This window comes from Gavialis gangeticus, unplaced genomic scaffold, assembly GCF_001723915.1.
Source record: "Gavialis gangeticus isolate Ggan-Ray unplaced genomic scaffold, GavGan_comp1, whole genome shotgun sequence".
Taxonomy (NCBI): Eukaryota; Metazoa; Chordata; order Crocodylia; family Gavialidae; genus Gavialis; species Gavialis gangeticus.
In genome coordinates this window covers 94,310,744-94,329,960 of record NW_017729025.1, presented here as the reverse complement: position 1 = coordinate 94,329,960, position 19,217 = coordinate 94,310,744, and the positions used below count along the sequence as shown (strand labels likewise).

The 19,217-nt window shown below is 44.2% G+C and overlaps 2 protein-coding genes across 2 annotated transcripts in view; one reads left to right on the top strand and one right to left on the bottom strand.

Moving 5' to 3' along the window:
* Positions 1–9,213, top strand: part of VTI1B (vesicle transport through interaction with t-SNAREs 1B) — a 28,711-nt gene extending 19,498 nt beyond the window's left edge. The window contains exons 5-6 of the mRNA XM_019519195.1: positions 5,363–5,424; positions 8,833–9,213. Coding sequence (XP_019374740.1) covers positions 5,363–5,424; positions 8,833–8,929 — 159 coding nt within the window. The 3' untranslated portion in view covers positions 8,930–9,213. The remainder of the gene's footprint in view (positions 1–5,362; positions 5,425–8,832) is intronic.
* Positions 9,214–9,293: 80 nt separating this feature from the next.
* ARG2 (arginase 2) lies at positions 9,294–17,921 on the bottom strand. Its single transcript, XM_019519194.1, has 6 exons — positions 17,686–17,921; positions 16,759–16,918; positions 12,517–12,611; positions 12,278–12,382; positions 10,563–10,699; positions 9,294–9,601 (listed from the first exon to the last, which is right to left on the bottom strand). The coding sequence occupies exons 1-6, from the start codon at positions 17,904–17,906 to the stop codon at positions 9,396–9,398; spliced, it is 924 nt and encodes a 307-aa protein (XP_019374739.1). The 5' UTR covers positions 17,907–17,921; the 3' UTR covers positions 9,294–9,395.
* Between the last annotated feature and the right edge of the window lie 1,296 nt (positions 17,922–19,217).

Below are 19,217 nucleotides of genomic sequence, written 5' to 3'. Positions count from 1 at the left end.
CCTCTTTCCTGGCAGCAATGAGTCTTCTGCTGCCCATGGGAGCAGTACCTGTCCCTGCACCTGCACCACTTCTTCTAACATCAGAAGTAGCCACCAGCAGTAGAATGACAGTCTCCGGCACCCCAGCTTCATCTGCCAGCATGAGCCTTTCAGTGGCAGAGGAGGAGCTGGATCTGGAACCTGGGGACCTAAGCAACCTAGCAAAAGAAATTCTGGGGACCGAGGGGGAATCTGAGTTGGTGCTCCACACCCATCAGAGTTCCCCTAGAGCCAGGTCTCCTCCGGTAGGTACCTCGGAGGAGGTTGAGGTTGTGGAGACAAGTGGCTCAGCTGAGTCGGCTCCTCCTGTTGTTGTGTCTCAGCCTGCTGAGGAGTGAAGGATAAGGCAGGATCCCACTCTCAACCCAGAAGCTGGCGGGGTAGTGTAGTGTGGGGTCATTTTGAGGTGGCAGATGACTCCAAGTAAACTGTCTGCCAGCACTGCTGAAGGCAGATCAGCCGGGGCAAGGAGGTGAAACACTTTGCCACCATGGTGATGCTGCTGCATCTCAGGAGGCAGCACCCCCTTGCCCTTGTTCCTCCTCAGCCTGACACCAGTAGGAATCATAGAATCATGGAAGTAGGGTCGGAAGGGACCTTGTAGATCTTCAGGTCCAACCGCTCGCCTGGGTGGGAGAAAAACTGGACTTGGATGACTCCAGCCAGGTAGGCATCAAGCTTCTTCTTAAAGACCCCCAGGGTTACAAGCCAGCACCACTTCCCTTGGAAGTTGGTTGCAGCTCCTAGCCTCCCTAACTGTGAAGTAGTTCTTGTGGATGTCTAATCTAAACCTACTCTCCAATAATTTGTGTCCATTATTCCTTGTTATGCATGGGGGCGCTAGGGGAAACGGTGTCTCCCCCAAATCCGTCTGTTCCCTCCAGTGAGTTTATAGACAGTCACCAAGTCCCCCCTCAGCCTTCTCTTGTGAAGGCTGAACAGGTTCAGGTCCTGCAGTCTTTCATTGTAGGGTCTGCCCTGTTGTCCCCGGATCATGCGAGTGGCCCTCCTCTGGACCCTTTCAATGTTGTCCACATCCCTCCTGAAGTGGGGCACACAGAACTGGACGCAGTACTCCAGCTGTGGCCTGACCAGCGTCGCATAGGGGTGTGCCCAAAGGGAAGTCCCCCACTTGCTCCAAAGCCCCCATTCCCATGAAGCAGAGGCAGGACATCCTGGAGCAGTGGGAGAAAGCCACAGACAGAGGGGGGCATGTTGCAAGGGCGAGTGAGGTCACCCAGAGCATTGGGGAGATGCTTGTTCTGGACGGCGAGCCCTTCTCCTTAGTTGAGTGGCCAGGGTTCAGGCAGCTCATGGCACTCATGGCCCCATCCTACAAAGTGCCTGCATGCATCACCTTCAGCAGGATGGTGGTGCCCTCCCTGTATGAGGCATGCAGGGAGTACTTGAGGGAGGAGCTGTGCAAGGCAGGGCTGCAGGTAACCTTGCACTTCACCTCAGACATCTGGAGCAGCCAGGGTGGAGATCACGCCTACCTCTCCCTCACAGGGCACTGGTGCAATCAGTCAGGCTGTCAGTAGGCATTCCTTCAAGCCGAGGTGATGGATGAGTCCAACATGGCAAGGGAGATCATGATGGCCATGAACTGCATGGGGCAGGGGTGGCTCATTGGGCAGGGTGAGCTTACCTGTGGGTTCATTGTCACCGACAATGAGGCTAATATGTTGGCATCCACTGTGTGGCACACAAGCTGCACCTCATAGTCTGGGATGCCTTGGAGGGGGACAGGGCTGCCAGTGATGGCCCCATCACTACCACCCAGCTGATTTAAAAATGCAGGAAGGTGGCGGGCTACTTCCATGGCAGCATCAAGGGGGGCAAGATGCTGTGGGAGAAACAGGCAGAGCTGAGCATCCCGCAGCACAAAATTATGCAGGATGTGGAGATTTGGTGGAACTCCACATACTTGATTCGGCAAAGGCTGGTGGAGCAACAGAAGGCCATCCATGAGATGGCCTTGCTTGGGGAGATTGGGGTCAATGCCCCCCTTAACAAAGCGGCGTGGGATACCATCTCCCAGATCTCGGTGATCCCCAGGCTGTTCCTCGAGGCCACCGAGACCCTCCGTGCTGGTGATGTCTGCCTTAGCCAGGTGATCCCCTTAGTGAGGGAACTTGAGAACTAAATGGAGAAGTTCCAAGGGATCAGTGTTCCTGGATGGGGACAAGCCACTGTCATCAGATGTGCAGGCACTGGTGAGGTGACTGAAGGAAGGCATCAGGAAACAGCTGGATCCGTTGTGGTCCAGTACAGTTCACATGCTGGTGGACATGTGCAACCCAAGGGTGAAGGGACACGTGCACTGGCAGCACCAAAACCCTCGATCACTAGACGGAGGTGCTGGTGAACAGAGTCAGGGAGGCAGAAGGGCAGAGGCGAGGGGGCATGGAAGAGGGGGATCCACTTTCCTATACCAGCACTTCCAGCACCAGTCAGTCTCCTCCACACCAGCTGCTGCCAGTGTGGGCCAAGGACATGGTTTCAGTGTTGGAGTCCAAACACACCAGACCCCAGCCTTGGGCAGGTAGTGCCGAAGCTTCAGTGGCTACCTATCTTGCCAAAGATGTGGAGCCACTGGACTGCGACCCCTTGGCCTAATGAGCGGCCTGTAGCCAGATGTGGCAGGATCTGGCCACGATTGCCTGGGAACACGTACTCTGTCCACTGACCAGTGTTCAGCATTGCTGGGGATGTTGTGACACCCCACTGCACCTGCTTCAATCCTGGTTTGGTGGAGCAGCTGGTGTTCTTGAAGGCGAACTTCCTGCTGCTGGGGTTCCCCAAGCTCCAGGTGCAGACGGAGTAAGTGCCACCCTCATCACTCTGTCCGCACCTATTTCCTTTTTAAAACATTTAATGCCCTGCTCTCAGAGCTGGAGGCGGCCCTCATTGCATCCCCAGCCAGCAGGGGAAGAACATGTCCCTGCTGAGCTCCTGTGCCAGGATGAACTTTGAGGTGTGGGCTGGGGCTGTGGGGAAGGAGAAGGCCTCAAGTCTAGGCCTAACCACTAAAACTGCGCCCTGCCAGAGTTGGGATGCCTGGTGGGACTGCCAGTGGTGTGGCAGCCCCAGGAAATGCTAGGACCAAGGATCTCCCTGGTGAAAGGGAGGTAGGAGGTGCCATAACCTCCAGCCACCACGCGCAGAGACCTGTCATGTTTTTGATAGGCCTGAGGCTTGCTGGTTGCAGTGGAGTTGAAGCTCCAGGTGAGCTCAGCTTAGCTGCCTGGGATGCCATCTGCAAGGCATGGGCTTCTGGGTTTAAAACCCTTTGTCAGGCTGAGAAAGCATCTAGTTGGTGTGTGTGTGCTCTTCCTGGATGGAAGGAATAGTAAAGAAGCTAGAGGCTGGCATGCAGTGCAGGCAAGAAAGCCAGTCAGTGAAAATGGAAATGGAGGTGTCAGGAGGTGAGAGACAGGCTGGGATAGAGGGGAGGGGGGATGTAGCAGGTAAAAGAGGCACAGGCCCACTTGGGAGTGCACAAGTGAGATAATTCAGCATCGTTTCCTCCCATATTTCTTATTTCTATTGAGTATCCTTTAGATAATATCCTACAGATGTGTTTGAACTTTTCTGAATTAACTCATGAAAGCTGTATTTAATTTCTCACCCCTTTCTGTTGCTTCACTTGTGATCAAATATTCCAATATGATGCCCCCCACAGATATTGCTGATGTGCTCCTTTATCCCTAATGGTCTGGAAGAGAGAGTAAGCTCTGTCAAGTACCTTGTTAAATTACTGTTCATCAATGCTTTGAAACAGTCCAGTGGGTTTCAGTCACTGATGATTTTAGTCTTTGTTCCAAATAGAAATTCTAAGACAACTAGCCAGTTGCCTGTCAAGAATGACTGGCAGGGGTGGGGGCTGAGATGGAGTGCCGCCTCCTAACGCCCCATGCTGCTGCTGTTCTGCCTCTTGCAGGGAGCGGGGTGGGGAAGCCGAGGCCAGTAGCTCCCCCGCTCTGTCTGGTCCTCGGGGTGGCTTCGGAAACATGGTGGCACTCCCCCATGCTTGGAGAACTCTGATTGGCTGTTTCCATCAGCCAATCAGAGTGCAAATAAAGCATTACAGACAGACTTAGTCTTTTATAATATTAAAATTTATGAAAATAAAAATATTTTGAAGAGCAACTTTCTTTACTCTGTTACAAGGAAAAGGTAGCTGACTTAGCAAATAAAAACCTAGGATTCCAGACTAGCCCAGGGACTGACATGACACTTTGTTCGATGAGTGACAGAAAGGCTTTATTTACTACAAGTATTTAAAATCAAGTCAAGTGAGCCCAAACCAAATCAAGAGTCCAGTAATTAGCTATAAGGTGATGATTTCTCACCAAAAAGGTGACAAAGAGGCGGTCTGTTTCTCTTCAACTTTTCGAGTAAGTCGGGCACATCACCAACTGGTGTCAGAGAGATTTCTCACTCTTGAAGCGCACACACTGTTTGCTGTTTTACTGCTTTTTTTATACCCTTAGCTTAGCATCTTCAGAGCATTCTTTTAGGTGTGTAAATCAAGAGAGAGTCCCAAGCAGTAATTGACAGGAAAAACCTGCTCATTACTGGTTATCAGAAATTTCTAATTTGAATCAGTTACCTTCTTCAGTAACAAGAGGTTATCCAGGTTTGCAACATATCAGGAAACTGATTAACAGCCAGGAAAAAACATACTAAATCAGGAGGAGACATCTATTACATATGGAGAATGTCTCTTCCTGCACATAAACATGAGTTAGTCCCAAAATAAATATTTACCATACTAATTAAGGATAGACATTTCATATGGTTACATACCAGACAACTAAGAGTCTTCCTGAAATCATCCTGACTATAGCAATATAAGTTGGAAGAGATACTTCATTATTCCTTCTTAGATGGTCCAGCCATGAACTCGCATCCTCTTGCTAAATTATGCAGTTAGCATTATTATTCTGTATTTTAACTTTTGTGAGTAGGTCCAAGCTTAGCATGAGTTTCAGTCTCATCACTGACCCCAGTTGTGATAATCTTGTTTTCAGGTAATCACTCCCAGCAGCATACACCTTGAGAAAAGGGAATGTTGATATACAATTTTTTGAGTAACTCATCTGTTTCTCACTCAAGCCTTGAGTGATCAAGCAAGAATGAACTGTTTCTGGACATCAAGATTTTCTGAATTCTTTCGAACCCAGATCTTTTCTTGCTTATTCATTGTGATCTCAGTGGCACTCTTTGATGGAACAGAACAACATTTGGATCTGTACTGCATAATTCGGACTAAATGGAAAGTAACTTGTGGGTTTGTTTCCTTTTTGTCTTCTCTTAGTTGGTGAACACAAATGAGAACTTAAGCAAGAGTCGTAAGATCCTTCGTTCCATGTCCAGAAAGTGAGTAGCATGACTCAATTTACAACTTTTAATAAAAAAATAGAGCAGTACTACTTTCCAATAATCAGTCCTGGACAGGTTTGCTCTTTATTTTAAAATCTCAAAGAAGGATGCAGCCAGAAGACTGGTGCATGAATTCTTTCACTCAGTAGCTGAAAACAACCATTTCTGATAGAACACAGCATTAGTTTTATAACAGATAGTAATGTTGCACATCAATTTTGGACAGTAACATGGTAGTCTTTATTTAGCTGGAACTGGAGGGATTTAGGAGAAAAACATGTAACATATACATTTTTTTTCTGAATAAAGGGACTTGCACTTTCTCTTCTCTGCAAGTGCTGTGGAATCTTTTTTTTCAATGACTGCTCATAGAGTAATATAGTACCATATTTACTCAAATATAAGAGAACCCGAGTAATTAGATTCTATATATGGAAAAATTATAAATTTGATATAATTTTCCTAGTATAGAACCTATTTATTGAAGATTGGCCTTGAATTTATCCCCTTCCCACTGCTACAGCAGGGAAGAATTAAATCTGGGGAGTCAGGTAACCCCTTTGCCCTTCCCTTCCTGTCCCCACCCCAGCTTCTTTTCCCTGCAGCCCTTCCCCGCCCCCCTTTACTGTTAGACTCTGCTCTCCCTGAGCACATGGAAATGAGGGGGGAACTTGAAAACACTAACCTTGAAATAAAAATACCTGTAGTAATTTGCATATAGCCAAATTACTGTAGGTACCTATAGATTTAGCTCATCCAGAACTGCTATATTTTACCTTTTTTTGAAATTGCTGCAAGTTTTATTACAGGTACTCCATAAAGACTCTTTAAGCAGTTGTTCTTTGCAAACTATGCATGATATGAGTCCAAAGCCAAAAGGCTCATGATTTATCATATTGTTAATTGGGCTGGGCCCCAGCAGAGTCAACAGCATTTCAAGCCATTGTGATGCCATAGCTCGGCATTGCTCAGGATGTGTGTGTACTCCAGATACCCCCTTGTCCCACACAGGATCTGTGCTAATTAGCCTTTGCATTCATGACTGGATCCAGGTCATCTTGTTACAAGTCCTGGGATCCTCCAAAACTGTATATGCAGATGAGGTGCAGGGCAACCTGGTCTAGCTCCATCTCATGGAGGGTGGTGCCACACTAATCATATGCAGTAGGCTGAGAGAGGGGGCAGCAGAAGGATTCTGGGTGAACTGTTTGGGGCCCGATTGTATGGTGTTTGCCAGATAGTTAAGGCTGTGAAACAGGAATTACTGGAAATGGGGAAGAAACTGGAGATCTTCAAAAGGGATCTGGATGCGCACCTTGCTGGGGTTATGCCCAGAGTAGGGAAGCTGGACCTGATAATCTTACCAGGTCCTTCCCAGTCCTAAACTTTAATGAATCTGTGAAAGGTGCAGCTCAGCTGTGGGAGTGAAGATGAAGTCTAAATGTATGCAGTGTTGTGGCTCACCATTTCTTGAAAAAGAGTTAGTGCTGAGGGGGACTGCATGCAGTGGACAGTATCATGATTCTTATTCAGATAGCCTGCACTAAGTTCTCTTCATGGTTGGCTCCCATCAGTGTTTGCCCAGTATGGGGCATATGCTTTATAGTCATACTCAGTGTTGGCTGCATTTAATCAACTTCATAGTTGGTTTCCACTACTGAGCACACACCTACTTTTAGCAGCAGTTCAAAGATAAACAATTTATTTAATTAGGTTTCCTTGTACACAGCTATAAAGCAAAGGGCTCTCTTCCCTATGTTGATGGGAGGACACCTCATCTTCTTTTTGAGTAGAAATGGTAGTATACAAATTAACGATTCCTTGCTATTCTAAAATCTCCAGTGCACAATTGCTAGTTAGTACAGCAACATGACACAGTGCATACCAACTGCAAATGATGTATGTGATTGCATATGCTATAAACTGAGTTGAGACCACAGGAACATGAAATAGTTAATCAGACCAAGGAGACATTTATTCTGTTCACATGTTTAATAGTGACCAGTGCTTGTTGCAGGCTGGTTAGACCAAAGGAATGTGAGGGAAACTTTCTTCGTAGTTCCCATTTTGTCAGTAGTCTGCTAATAACCAGAGGTGTAAAGGTTGCTATCACTTAATAACAATTATCATCTTTAGATATGCTAGGGATGATTAAACCCTTAGTTGTTAACTCTCTTTCTGGCTTTGTTTGCCTCTAACTTCTATGAAAATACATTCTATGGGTGGCTTGTGCATTATAGCAGTTATTTCTATTTTTTTTATTTAAATTTTTGTTTTACTTTAACTTCTTCAAAGCAAATAGGTATTACTCCTATGGTTCTCACATAATTTTAAAACCTTTTAATGCTATCCATAAAATACCTTTCTTTGCCCCATTTTTTCATTAAGCTATTTTGGACCTGTATCCTTGAAGCAGGGTAACCAAGTATGAACACTCCTCATGGGAGAAGGTACCATATGTTTGTAGAACGGCATTCTCCTTTCCATTGTTTTTGCTTAAACGCTGGATTTTAACTACTTCTGCACATTGAACTGTCAAAAGTGTGTACTTGGTTCTTGTATATTATTACCTTTCTCACATGTGATGCCTGTTTGCTTAAGGAGAATCCAAATGAACTTAATCAAAACTAACCATCTGTACACTCAGTGCTGTTTCTTAGGAATAGTTCTGACAAGGGTCTTCAGAACACTACTTTCATCTTGTTTTAACTTTTTCTTAGCTAAATTTTTACCAAAAATTTTAAAGGTCCAAACTATCATGGATTTTGTTTACTAGTCTGGAGAGGTATTGACTTTTAAACAAGGTTTGGGGGAAAGGAGTTGACCCTTTCTATCCAAGACAACTTTTAACCTGGTACTAAACCAAAGCCGGCTACTAGTTTGATTTCCAATCTGTGTATTGCTGGAACTATGTTGCTCATGGATACACAGAAATAAAAATAAAAACTCAGGCTGGTGGGGAAGAGCAAAATTTGTGCGTTACTTAATATCTTGTTGCTTATGGAGCCACAGAGCTTTGGAACCATTGCCCTAGTTCCTTTTTCCAGATGGGTTCAGTGTAACTGCTCTAAAGCAGATTGTCAGGAGTCCCCACTATACTTAATTTTGCTTAAGAAGTTATACATGGTACGAAAAGAACTGAAGCTGAATGGCAAGACTCAGATTGTATGTTGACTTTTTAATGAGTTACAAAGTGGACTTCTGTTTACTGAGAAGGTAGCGGTGGAAATCAAAGGAGAGTCATGTGATATGCTGCTTAAGCTTCAGTAGTGATGCCTTTCAGGAAGACAGTCTTGTGCTAACCTCAAAGCAGTTAAGTGGTGACCCAGTAAATAACTTATCAGCTGCGATACAGATATGGTTTTAGATGTCTTGATCCTAAGCTCCCTTTCTCCCCCCCTCTAGAGTAACTACAAACAAGTTGCTGCTGTCTGTCATCATCATCCTGGAACTAGCCATCTTGGGAGGTGTGGTCTACTACAAGTTCTTCCGGAAAAGCTGAGCTTTCATGGCAGAGACTGGTTTTCATAACTGTCCATCAAGGATCATATGTTGACAGTGTAGCTGAGTTATTGGAAGGCAGTAGCTCCAGAAAAGTGGATGGGACAGCTCTTCCTAGTGAAGGGTCCTGTGATTGAACTGTCAGGTTTGACAGCACGCTCAAAATGAAACTGTACTAACTCTAGGCGGGCACCAAGTGATGGTAAAAGAGAAAATGCAGAGACACTGATTGAAGTCATGGTAAGACTAATAACAAAGGTAATAAATGTTTTATTACACATTCAATTTACATAATGTCTAAATGAATTAAAATTCAGTACATAATACAGCAGTTACTGATCAGCTGGAAAAACTACAGTTTTTTAAAACCTAAAAGTATTCCACTCTCCAAGTATCTGATACAGTCAGTCTTACTCAAGCTGCACAAGTGCCTTGGTAGAGCTTGGGAATGTCCAACACTTGAAGTCTTAAATCCTCACTTGCTCTTCACTTTCTGATTCATCTGGTGAACTAGGTGTTGGGAGTTCATCAAAAACAGTATGTGCCCCTTCCCTTGTTTGCCCAAAGCATGTTGCAATCACATCTACTGCAAGACTGGCTGTAGCCTTCACTTCCTCCTGAGAGGCTCCAAGCAGTGGGTTTACTTCTACCAGGTCAATTGCTGAAAGCATTCCTAAGGGCAAAGCAGAGATGACCATAATTAAACGACACAACAGAAAAGTCCCAACGAGGTTTTTCTAGACTTGGGGCAGCCTGCTAATGCTACAGGAATTCAAAGTATGAGGACCAGGGTAACACCTTGGGGAAAAACTAAAGTTCACTTGAAATACTAGGAGACCTCCTACAGTGCAGTTCAGCAGCACCATTTGTTTGCGCTTCTAGCACCTCAGTGCACACACACAGCCCTAGGCTCCCTCCTTCCAGTGGCTTTATTACTATTCAACAGTATTGTTAATACATCCTGCATAGCAACTGTGCTACACCTAAAACTTTCCCAAGGAGCAGTAATATCCCTGGACTACAGACCACTGCTGGAGACCTACATGATGGTATAGGCATACAGGCTTATAGGCCCACCCAACATTAAAAGGCTCTACCCCTGCAACTGTTACTATGATTATTTGTTATTGCAACTTGTTACTATGATGATGCTCAGTGCTACGAATAGAGAGTGTTACTGTGCGTGTCTGCAGGCTTAGGAAGATGGTAATGCTTCTAATAAAATTATTAAAATTCATAGAAACCAAAACTTTATAATGAGAAGGAGACTTTATCTAACTTCTTCTGGCCAGCCTAGGATGACTTTCTACTGCAGTAGGCCACACTCTGGCGTTAGCAATGGGATTAGCAATTGTAGTTCTGTATTTGGCAGTACATAGCCAGTTCTACTTTTGGACTAAGCTCTCTACTAGCTCATCTACTTACGTGAGCCCATGACCTAGTTTTGTTAAGGAGTACCAAATATACTGAGGTTACTTATAGTTTGACCCCATAGTATCAGTATAGAATTAATACAAATGCCTTGGAAGTGTCAGAAACAGACTTCTTACTATAAAGCTACAACCAAGTACTGTCTAGGTAGCTTCTTTGACAGCTGGGCTTAATCAAGCTAAATGCAGTAAATTTCTTCCTACCTGTATTGTGTATTTCCTCTGCAATATACATGCCTTCCCGATATGTTAATCCACCTAAAACAGGGGTTCCTGTTGCTGGAGCCAGCGAAGGATCAAAAGCATCAATGTCAAAGCTGAGGTGAATTGGTCTTTGTCTCCTGGTAGGAGGGGAAAGCAGGGAAAGGGAAAGGGAAGAGAGTCATGGCTTGTCTTGTGGTTTGGCTTTTTGTTTTTTCTGTGTAATTACTTACCACTGTTCTCTGTGGCCATGTCACCTTTAATTCATAGTATAGCAGACCATGTTCCATCGCAAAACATATTTATTATCAATAATTATTCTCAGCGGATATATTGGCAGAACAGTTAAGGTAGCTTGTTATAACTTCAGAAGCACTTGTTCAAACTTTCCTCCAGATGCATGCCCAGTCTACCATGTGAATAAGGACCTGATCACTTGGACTGGAGAGTCAAAGGCAGCTGGACATGTTTCCACATTAATTCATGTTCTCTCGGCTACAGTAGCTAGCATAATAATGCCATATGCAACAGGCCTCTAGGCTAAGGTGGGCCTTTTGACTTAGTCATTTCAATCTGCTAAGTTCCACACAGATACTAATACAGATTTGGGAAAGTGTGATGTAAATTAGTCAGACCTTGAGGGGATAGACTTCAGTTATGCTCTGTTGCTTCTACCTGGGCTCCCAGAGAACCATCCCAGTTCAGAGTGTTCTCCCACCCACCCATATGCCACAAAAGGGGGAACTCTGTCAGTTTGCAGAGTTCCCCCTTTTACATGTCTTGTTCATGTGGGGAAAAGAGCAAAAGGCAGCAAAGGAAGTCCTAGCCAAGTAGGGAGAGGGAGACAGGCCCTGGCTGTAGCAACAATAGTGAATTACATGATATTTTTCCAGTATGTCGAAGTCTATTGCTATGGAATCCTTGTATTTCTGGCTAAGATGAATGACCATGTCACATTAGAAATGTAGTTTCAGGCTATCTGTAGACTCTAGTGTCCCTGCTTTGGCAAATCATTAAAAAGCAAGTAAAAAAAAAAAGAGGACTCGAGTAAGTGAGATGCTGCAGTCACAGAACCTGGATACATGGGATGTTAAGTATGGCTTAGGAGGGCTTGAAAAGCTCACTTGAGTGAAAGCAATTGCCTCGGTTTACAAAAAGCTTAACATTTTAATAGTATGTAAAAGGTATGTGTATAGGCAGCCGTTAACAGCAAAACCAAACAGAGACTTTGTGCTAGGTAGTTCACAGGTTTGAGCAGCAAATGGAAATGATTTCCCTACATCCGATTCAGATCCTATTCCTTTAAAAAAAAGCTCTAGTAGCAGTATGGTATTGGATTAAAGAGGTAGGACATAGGAACTTCCTGAATAAGTCCCATGCTTGTAACAGCTCACAGTTCTTGTGGTTATTTGGTAAGTCATGGCAAGTGATTTCTTGTCACTTTTGTTTTTTTAAAAGAACTTTTACTAGAGTGACACTGGAAGTTTATGTAACTGCTACCCAGGTTGTGTGTGTATTCTGTTGACAGGATTGTTATCACTGGTGAAATGTAGTTAATTTATTTTTCCTTCTATTGAAATTAACTTTCCAGAAAAGCAAGTGCTGAAGCTCAAATGACTGGCAATTAGAGCAATTTAAATTTGTGTTGATTAGAGATTCCCTGGTGTGCTAACTAGTCATTAAGGAGTTTGTCTGATCTGACATACTTATACAGTTACCTGCCCATCAGGTGTTCAAAGGTTTTTTCCATAACTTTTTGGATTCCAAGGCGATCAATATCCCTCATTGAGAAATACTGGATGTCATAGTTCTTCAAAATATAGCTGTTAAAAATAAATTGTTTATCTTTAGTCCTGGCAATAGCCCACATCATGGATGTAGCTTTGTCCAATGGGAACATGCAATTTTAAGACTTGAGAAGAAACAGCCCACCAGCCCATAAATGTCTTGCACTTACTATTCAGCCGGATCCACATCCCTCAGACCTATGTATACAATATCAGGTGCTGAGAGGCAGGGCTTTAGCCAGGAAAACCCAGGAAGCTGTGGCATCTGCAAGCAGAAGGTGGATATACAGCTTTATAATTTGACTGTTGGGTGTTTGACAAGCCTGTGCTTAATATTCCCCAAATGTTCACTGTGAAGTGCTTTGCATCTCATTTATTCAGACTAAAATCTTTCCAAAGTGTAGTGTTTATTTGCAAATCAAATGCTTGGTACTAAACGCTGGTGACTGCATAATACTTTGGAGAGTGGGTACTGGACTAGAACCAAGGACTCCTATCTTAGGTCAGGTTTATTAGTAATTCACTACACAACTTAGCAAGTTACGTAAGCCTTCTGTGTTAATGTCACAGATGGATATACTACTAGCAAAATCTTTCAGACACTTTAAATATATGGATGAGAACCACAAGAAAGTCAGTGTCTGCCTCCTATACACACAGCTTTAAAGATTAATTAGATGGGACATGATATGCTATGAAGTGTCCTTGGAAACAAGACTTACTGTACATTAAGTGTTTAACTTCAAGTCAGACCACCATGAAGGAGTAAAGCAGTGGCATTAAGGTACAATAGATGAGCTGCCAGGGTCAAATCTAGTCATAAAGCACTTACGTAAGTTATACCCTCATCTAGTTCTAACCAAAGCCTTCAATTAACTGAGGAGGAGCAGCCAAAAGTGCCCTGGGGTAGGGGTGAGACTGGCAAGTTTGTGAGCAGAGGTGGGTGATGCTATTGTATGGGTTGAAAGTGTCTGGTGCTTTTTTCACCTGGGCCAGTTTTGTAACTGGAAGTGTTTTTTTTAATATAGAGGGAGACTAAATATCCCCTTTTGTACAAGGAGGGAAACAGCGTATGTCAGTGGTCTCCCACTCAGTGGTTTCTGGCTTGCACACACTCACCTTTTTCATGTCAATTTAATAAAGTTGATTGTCTGAAATACTGAGAGTTGACTTTATTCTGATCCAAAAACAACTGATCAGTGCTTTAGACAAACTGCAGTGTCTTTCTAGCATCTTTGGTGAGGCATGCAAAGCATCTTCAGATGCATGCAAATAACTGGCCCAAGGAATAGCAGGAGTCCAGAAAACAGCTATTCTTCCTCACCTGCCACATTTGTACAAGGCATCTTGGTGATGAGACAGATGGTACTTAATTCTACAAGTGACTCAGCATGAGTAACTGATGTCTGTAAGGATGGATGGGCAAACATAGTAGCGCTGAACTGCTTGTCCCTACAGGCAAGCTTGTAATGTCTTATTTATCTGGACTATAGAAGTAGCAGTGGAAATGTTTTTCTGTGCAAAGGCTAATGGGGAAATCTGTACCTTTTTAAGCCTACTGCACAGGGACAAAGCTAACTCAGTCCTGGGGGTGGGAGCAGATGGTAGGGATTACATATTTCTGGAAAGAGAAACAATTCCAGGACAAGCCCTTCCCCAGCCTTAACTAGGTTCAGAGGTCCATGGCCACATAAAAGATCTTGAAAAATGGATTTAAAAAAAAAAAAAAGTCCTAAGCAATGGAGGGGAGCAGGGCAAGTCTTAAAATCTGCAAGGTTAGGTAAGATATTACATATGCACATCTTCTATTTAAGCCTTTTCCACCTTATGTCCCAGTGACTAAAATAAAAGACTGTTCTCTCTTGCTGTGTGCGCATTCTGATTAGACTCCTGATAGGTACAACAGGAGCTAAAGCCCAGCCATGGCAGCTGAGGACATGAGGTTGGTAAGCAAGAGTGGATTGCAGCCTTCTACCCTAAGAGAAGTACAGATGCAGGCCTTTTACTTAGAAAGGGTGCACACAGAAAGGCTGAGTTAAGGGTCAGAGCCACAGCTAAGCCCAAGTTCTCATCACCGATGGTATTAGAAGTGTGCCTATTGGAGTGAGCACAGAGTTGGAAGTCGGGAACTCCTATATTGCGGTTGTAACCTTGAGTAAGACAACTTGTAGGACCATCCAGTACCCTACCCTTTTGAAGGGAAAAGGGATTAGTTTGTTGGAGAAGGCTGCAGTATGTAATAAACTACAGAATATGCATCAGACTTCTGAGAGCAAGACATGACCAGAGGGAACTTGTAAAACAGCTTTTAGAATCATCTGGAAGGAGGAAGAATAAGCTACCATCCAAGCATCGGCACAGCTGGTCTGTTCAACTGGGGTAAGTAAGAGACCTGTTCATATAGGATCCTTACTTTGGTAGTTCAGATGTACAGCCAAGCCAGCCAGAGTGAAGTTAAACTAGTACTACTGATTAAATCAGCAATATGTGTTAACAGTTAACGACAGACGATGACATTTCTTGCCCCAGTGGGAAATCATACTGTGGTCCAGTGGAGCAGAACAAAGATGCAGATCCCTTGCCAATTAGGCAGGCTAATGTGTGATAAGTTTCTGAAGTGTGAAACAACTGGTATTGCTACTTGTCACTATGTGCATTTACAGGTGGAAGAAGAGCACATCTTTCAAGGCTAGCCTGAGCTTTTCATGGGGCAGGGCAGGGCTAGACTGGTCCCTGTCTAAACCCTTTTCTGCTTCCTCTATTTCACACTACCTAAATTTAGGTTGTTCTTACATTCTTCTTACTTACAGACCCCAGAAGGCCATCATCAGTATTATCCTTTTGACAGCTTTCAAAACCTTGCTCTTTTGTCCCTCACAAAGGAAAAGTCCAGCTAGTTGAAAGAAAGCGTTTGGGAGGGACGGTTACCTAGAGAGGTGGTGGAATTGCCATCCCTGCAGGCTTTTAAGGCCCAGCTCAACAAAACCCTGGCTGGAATGATCGAGTTGGGGATGGTTCTGCTCAGGTTGGACTAGATGACCTCCTGAGGTTCCCTAGAAAATTAGGGTTGGAAGGAACAAGCTGTAGACCTTTTCTTTCCTATAGGAAAAAGCAAGTTTGAGATTTGCTTTTCTTCTTCTCCAGCTCAAAGACTTGCTTGACCTGTTCCTTTCCCACCTAGGCAGCTGTTGGCCCCTGGTCAAATGTGTCCTTTCCTCAGTGTTCTCCTCCTTGTGTCCTCCATGGAGTAGAGATGCCTCAAAGCTCTCAGAGGGTCATCTCTTCTGTGGGTAGGAGTTGGGTGTGTGTTTAAAGCTAGTACACCTAAAACAAAGGATTTCAACAACCAGAGGCCCTCACTGGTGCCCACATCCATCCTCTCAGGATGTCTTGGCATAGTTTTCTTCCCTTCTGATGCAAGGCATGTAGCAAGGAATATTAGTATCCTTCCTTAAGCCTCAGGCATAACCTCCAGCATGAGACAACCTCTGGCATGGAAGGTCAGTGCCCCCGATCCTTCATAACAGACTGCACTGGGTATGTGGCATGTCCAACCACATGTTGTTATAGAGGTTCTGGGCTACAGCTGAAGCAGATCAGTTATAAAGGCCTTAGGTCATCCTAATATTTAGTCTCTGATAGCAGCTGTGTACAGGTCAAAAGCTCTCGTTAAACTGACCCCTTTTAAAAAAAGGCAGAGGTTATCTTTTGGCAGACTTTTTACATCAAGCAGGCTCCAGCAATCCTGAGTTGCAACAGTGTAGCCAGTCAAGAGACACCATGCAGGACCTGCCCCTGACAGGCCTCAAAGTTGTCAAAAAATAGGGAGTAAGAAATACGTAAGCTATGAAGGGAGCAGCTACCAGCTGAGATATGCTCAGAACAGCTCTTCCAGGCTCCTGTTTTGGCTCATGTGACAAAATTGTTGCTCACATACTGTGACTGTCTTTTGGCTGGAAAAATACTAGGAGCCAGTGTCTAGCTGCTGGCTAGGAGCCTCTGCTCATCCATTAAGTGCTGACCTAGGATGGCCCAGGGTGAGCTAATGAGACATGAAGCTTCTCTCATTTAGGTTGGGCTCCAAGTCAAGCAGCCATTATATAAGATACTGCTCTCAATCTCGTTCCTGCTACTATGGGTATATCCAAAATAGCTATATTTAGGACCCCACCCCTTAACAAGAGCCTCAGAACCCAAGATTTAAACAAGGGACTACCTCTGCCCTGGAAGGATAGACTATCAGGAGACAAACAAAGTGCATTATGGGAGGGATTAGACATGCTGCCAGCATATCATCTCATTGGGAAATAAAGGGGGGCAGGGGATACAAGTCCGCCCCTTTCATCAGACTTGAAAATGAACAGTGCTGTGCAGTTAGGCCACCATACATGTAAAAAGTCAGAGCCACTTACTTTATCCTGGAGCTCTCGTAAGAGAAATGAGACGGGTTGTCCATGGAGGTTTCCAGACTGGGTTGTGAGCGGGGTATTAACATCAGCATGTGCGTCCACCCAGATCACACAGAGGTGTGGGCACTGTCGTGTATGGCCACTAATGGCACCAAGCGCCAAGCTAGAGAAGCAACAGAGCAAATCTGTACTCAGGTTGGGAATACATACATCCCCTCATGAACTCATTCAGAGTGACTGCAGTTCAGGTCACCCAGCAAGGTTGCCTTGTTTTATATAAAGCTGATGTTTGTGGTGAGGATGCCACAATGAGACCCACCATTACTACTGAGACCAGCATTTCTGGAACATTTTAAGGAACAAGAAGTAAACTGGTACTAGGAGATAGGGCTTGTCCCTTGTGCTGCTAAGCTCAAATGTATTTTTATATATGTAAAAAGGCAATAGGTCGCATGTTGCCTGACCTTGTGCATTTACCCTAAAAGGGCAGCTTCATTGTTTTTACCGTTGCCAAATTCTTTTGGAGTGTGCAATCAGTCAGTTCTGTAACTCTCCAAGATTATCTTTTTGTTGCCCCCTTCAGTACCTTGGTTCTCACAGGGTTAAAAATGCTATTTGACCACATGGTAAGTGCTACAGTGGAGGAAGATAAGATTTTCAGCACTGCAAAGACTAGGAGTGGCAGAGATTCACTGATGTGATCGCTTAAAGAACTTGGGTACAGGCTTTCAGTTACTTCTCTTCACTTGCAAGTAAAGCTGCCTGATCCAAGCCATGTGGCACTTCAGTAATGAAGGAGCCACCTTCTTTCTACCCCTGTTTAAGTCTCTATTTTGATTTACACTGCTAAAAAGATAGTGCCCTTGAGAGAAAGCAGGGTCAACCTGAAGAATAAGACAGATCAATGACACTGAATGCATCTCAGCTAACCTGTGGTCACCTCCTATGGTTACACAGCTGTGCCCAGCAGCCACTGCTCCACTTACAGCATCAGCCAGCACTTGGCTGGCTAATCCCACAGACCGTGGGTATTTTACCAGGTTGTTGTACAGCTCATCGTTAGGCACCTGAGTAAAATTCAGATCTCCAAAATCATATACTCGGCAGCCTGAAAAAAAGAGCAAAAAACACAAAAGGGATGGGGAGTTCATCTTGGATTCAAGTACCCAAACAGGCATTCAAAATACAGTCCTCTCCAAGTTTAATTGGGCAAATAAACAATATGAATGTGTGATGTAGACTGAATGACTAAAGTGAATTAGTTGGTTCTCAAGAGCATGTAAGTGGCTACCCTTGAAACATCTTATAGCCTCAAGGTTATAGAGCTCAGGGTAATATCCCCATGCCCACATGTACAGATATAAATAGATTAACCAGTAAAATCTTATCTGGAAAGGGAAGGGGGGAAAATAAGGAAATGCAAGTTACCCAAATTTGACATGGAATTAATCCACATATGCTCTCTTATCAACCTAGTCCATATTTGTACCACTGCCAGATCCTGGCTAAGATCAAAAGTACCAAAGCCATCACAAAGGCAGCTGTTCTTATGGCTTTTTCCAGTCACCTACAAGCAGGATGTACCAACAGTCTGGTAGAAGACACTATTAATTTGTCTTCATGAAAACAAAGAGAAATTGTTTTACTTTAGATTCTGTGATGCTGCCTAATTTCCAGCTTGCTAGGGGAACATAATCTATAGGCTATATCAATCAGGCTCAGGCTGTTTGAGGCCTGAGAAAGAGAAGACAACATATTGGCAGATACCAGTTTTGAGAACAGATATGCCTCTATTTCACAAAGGTTGCAAAATATTCTCCCCTGTGGTTCATGCTCTTTAGCCTACTACAGATTGTCAGGCTGCTGTCTTCCTTGGACAGGTTTGCCCACAAATTAGTTCAAACACAGCATTGGTTTGGCCATGAAAGAGCTCTGAAACATGAAGACAGCTTTGGCAAGAGCCAAGCACTTTACCCAGCTCTGCAACACAATCACCTCAAGGGCCCCCCACCATCCCTCTGGGGCATAGCTGAACAGGCAAGCAAAAAAAAATGCTGAAGGAGTCTCGGATCTACTCAGCAAATGGCAGGGGTTGCTAGGTCTCCAGTTTCTTGTTAGGTTTTCCTGAAAAGCCTCTCCACACACATACATATCCTTCTCTTTTAGTCTTCCTTAAAAAGGGATGGTGAGAATAGATGAAAAGGACTGGAAAAACACTAGTGGAAGCAAGACCAAAAAAAACACAGGAGGGCAGGCATGCAGCAAGTATCAAGTACCCTGGGCAGATACTCTCTGAATAATTGAAATTTTCCAAGTTCCTTTTATCTGTCACAGGTGTTTAACAGGGATCAAGCTCATATGGGCAGGTGCCTGCAAGTGACTTGCAGTGGCTTAGAGGTCATGATATAGAAAAGTGGCTTTATCCCTCTTGTACAGAGAAGTGGAGCACAAGGCTGCCCCTC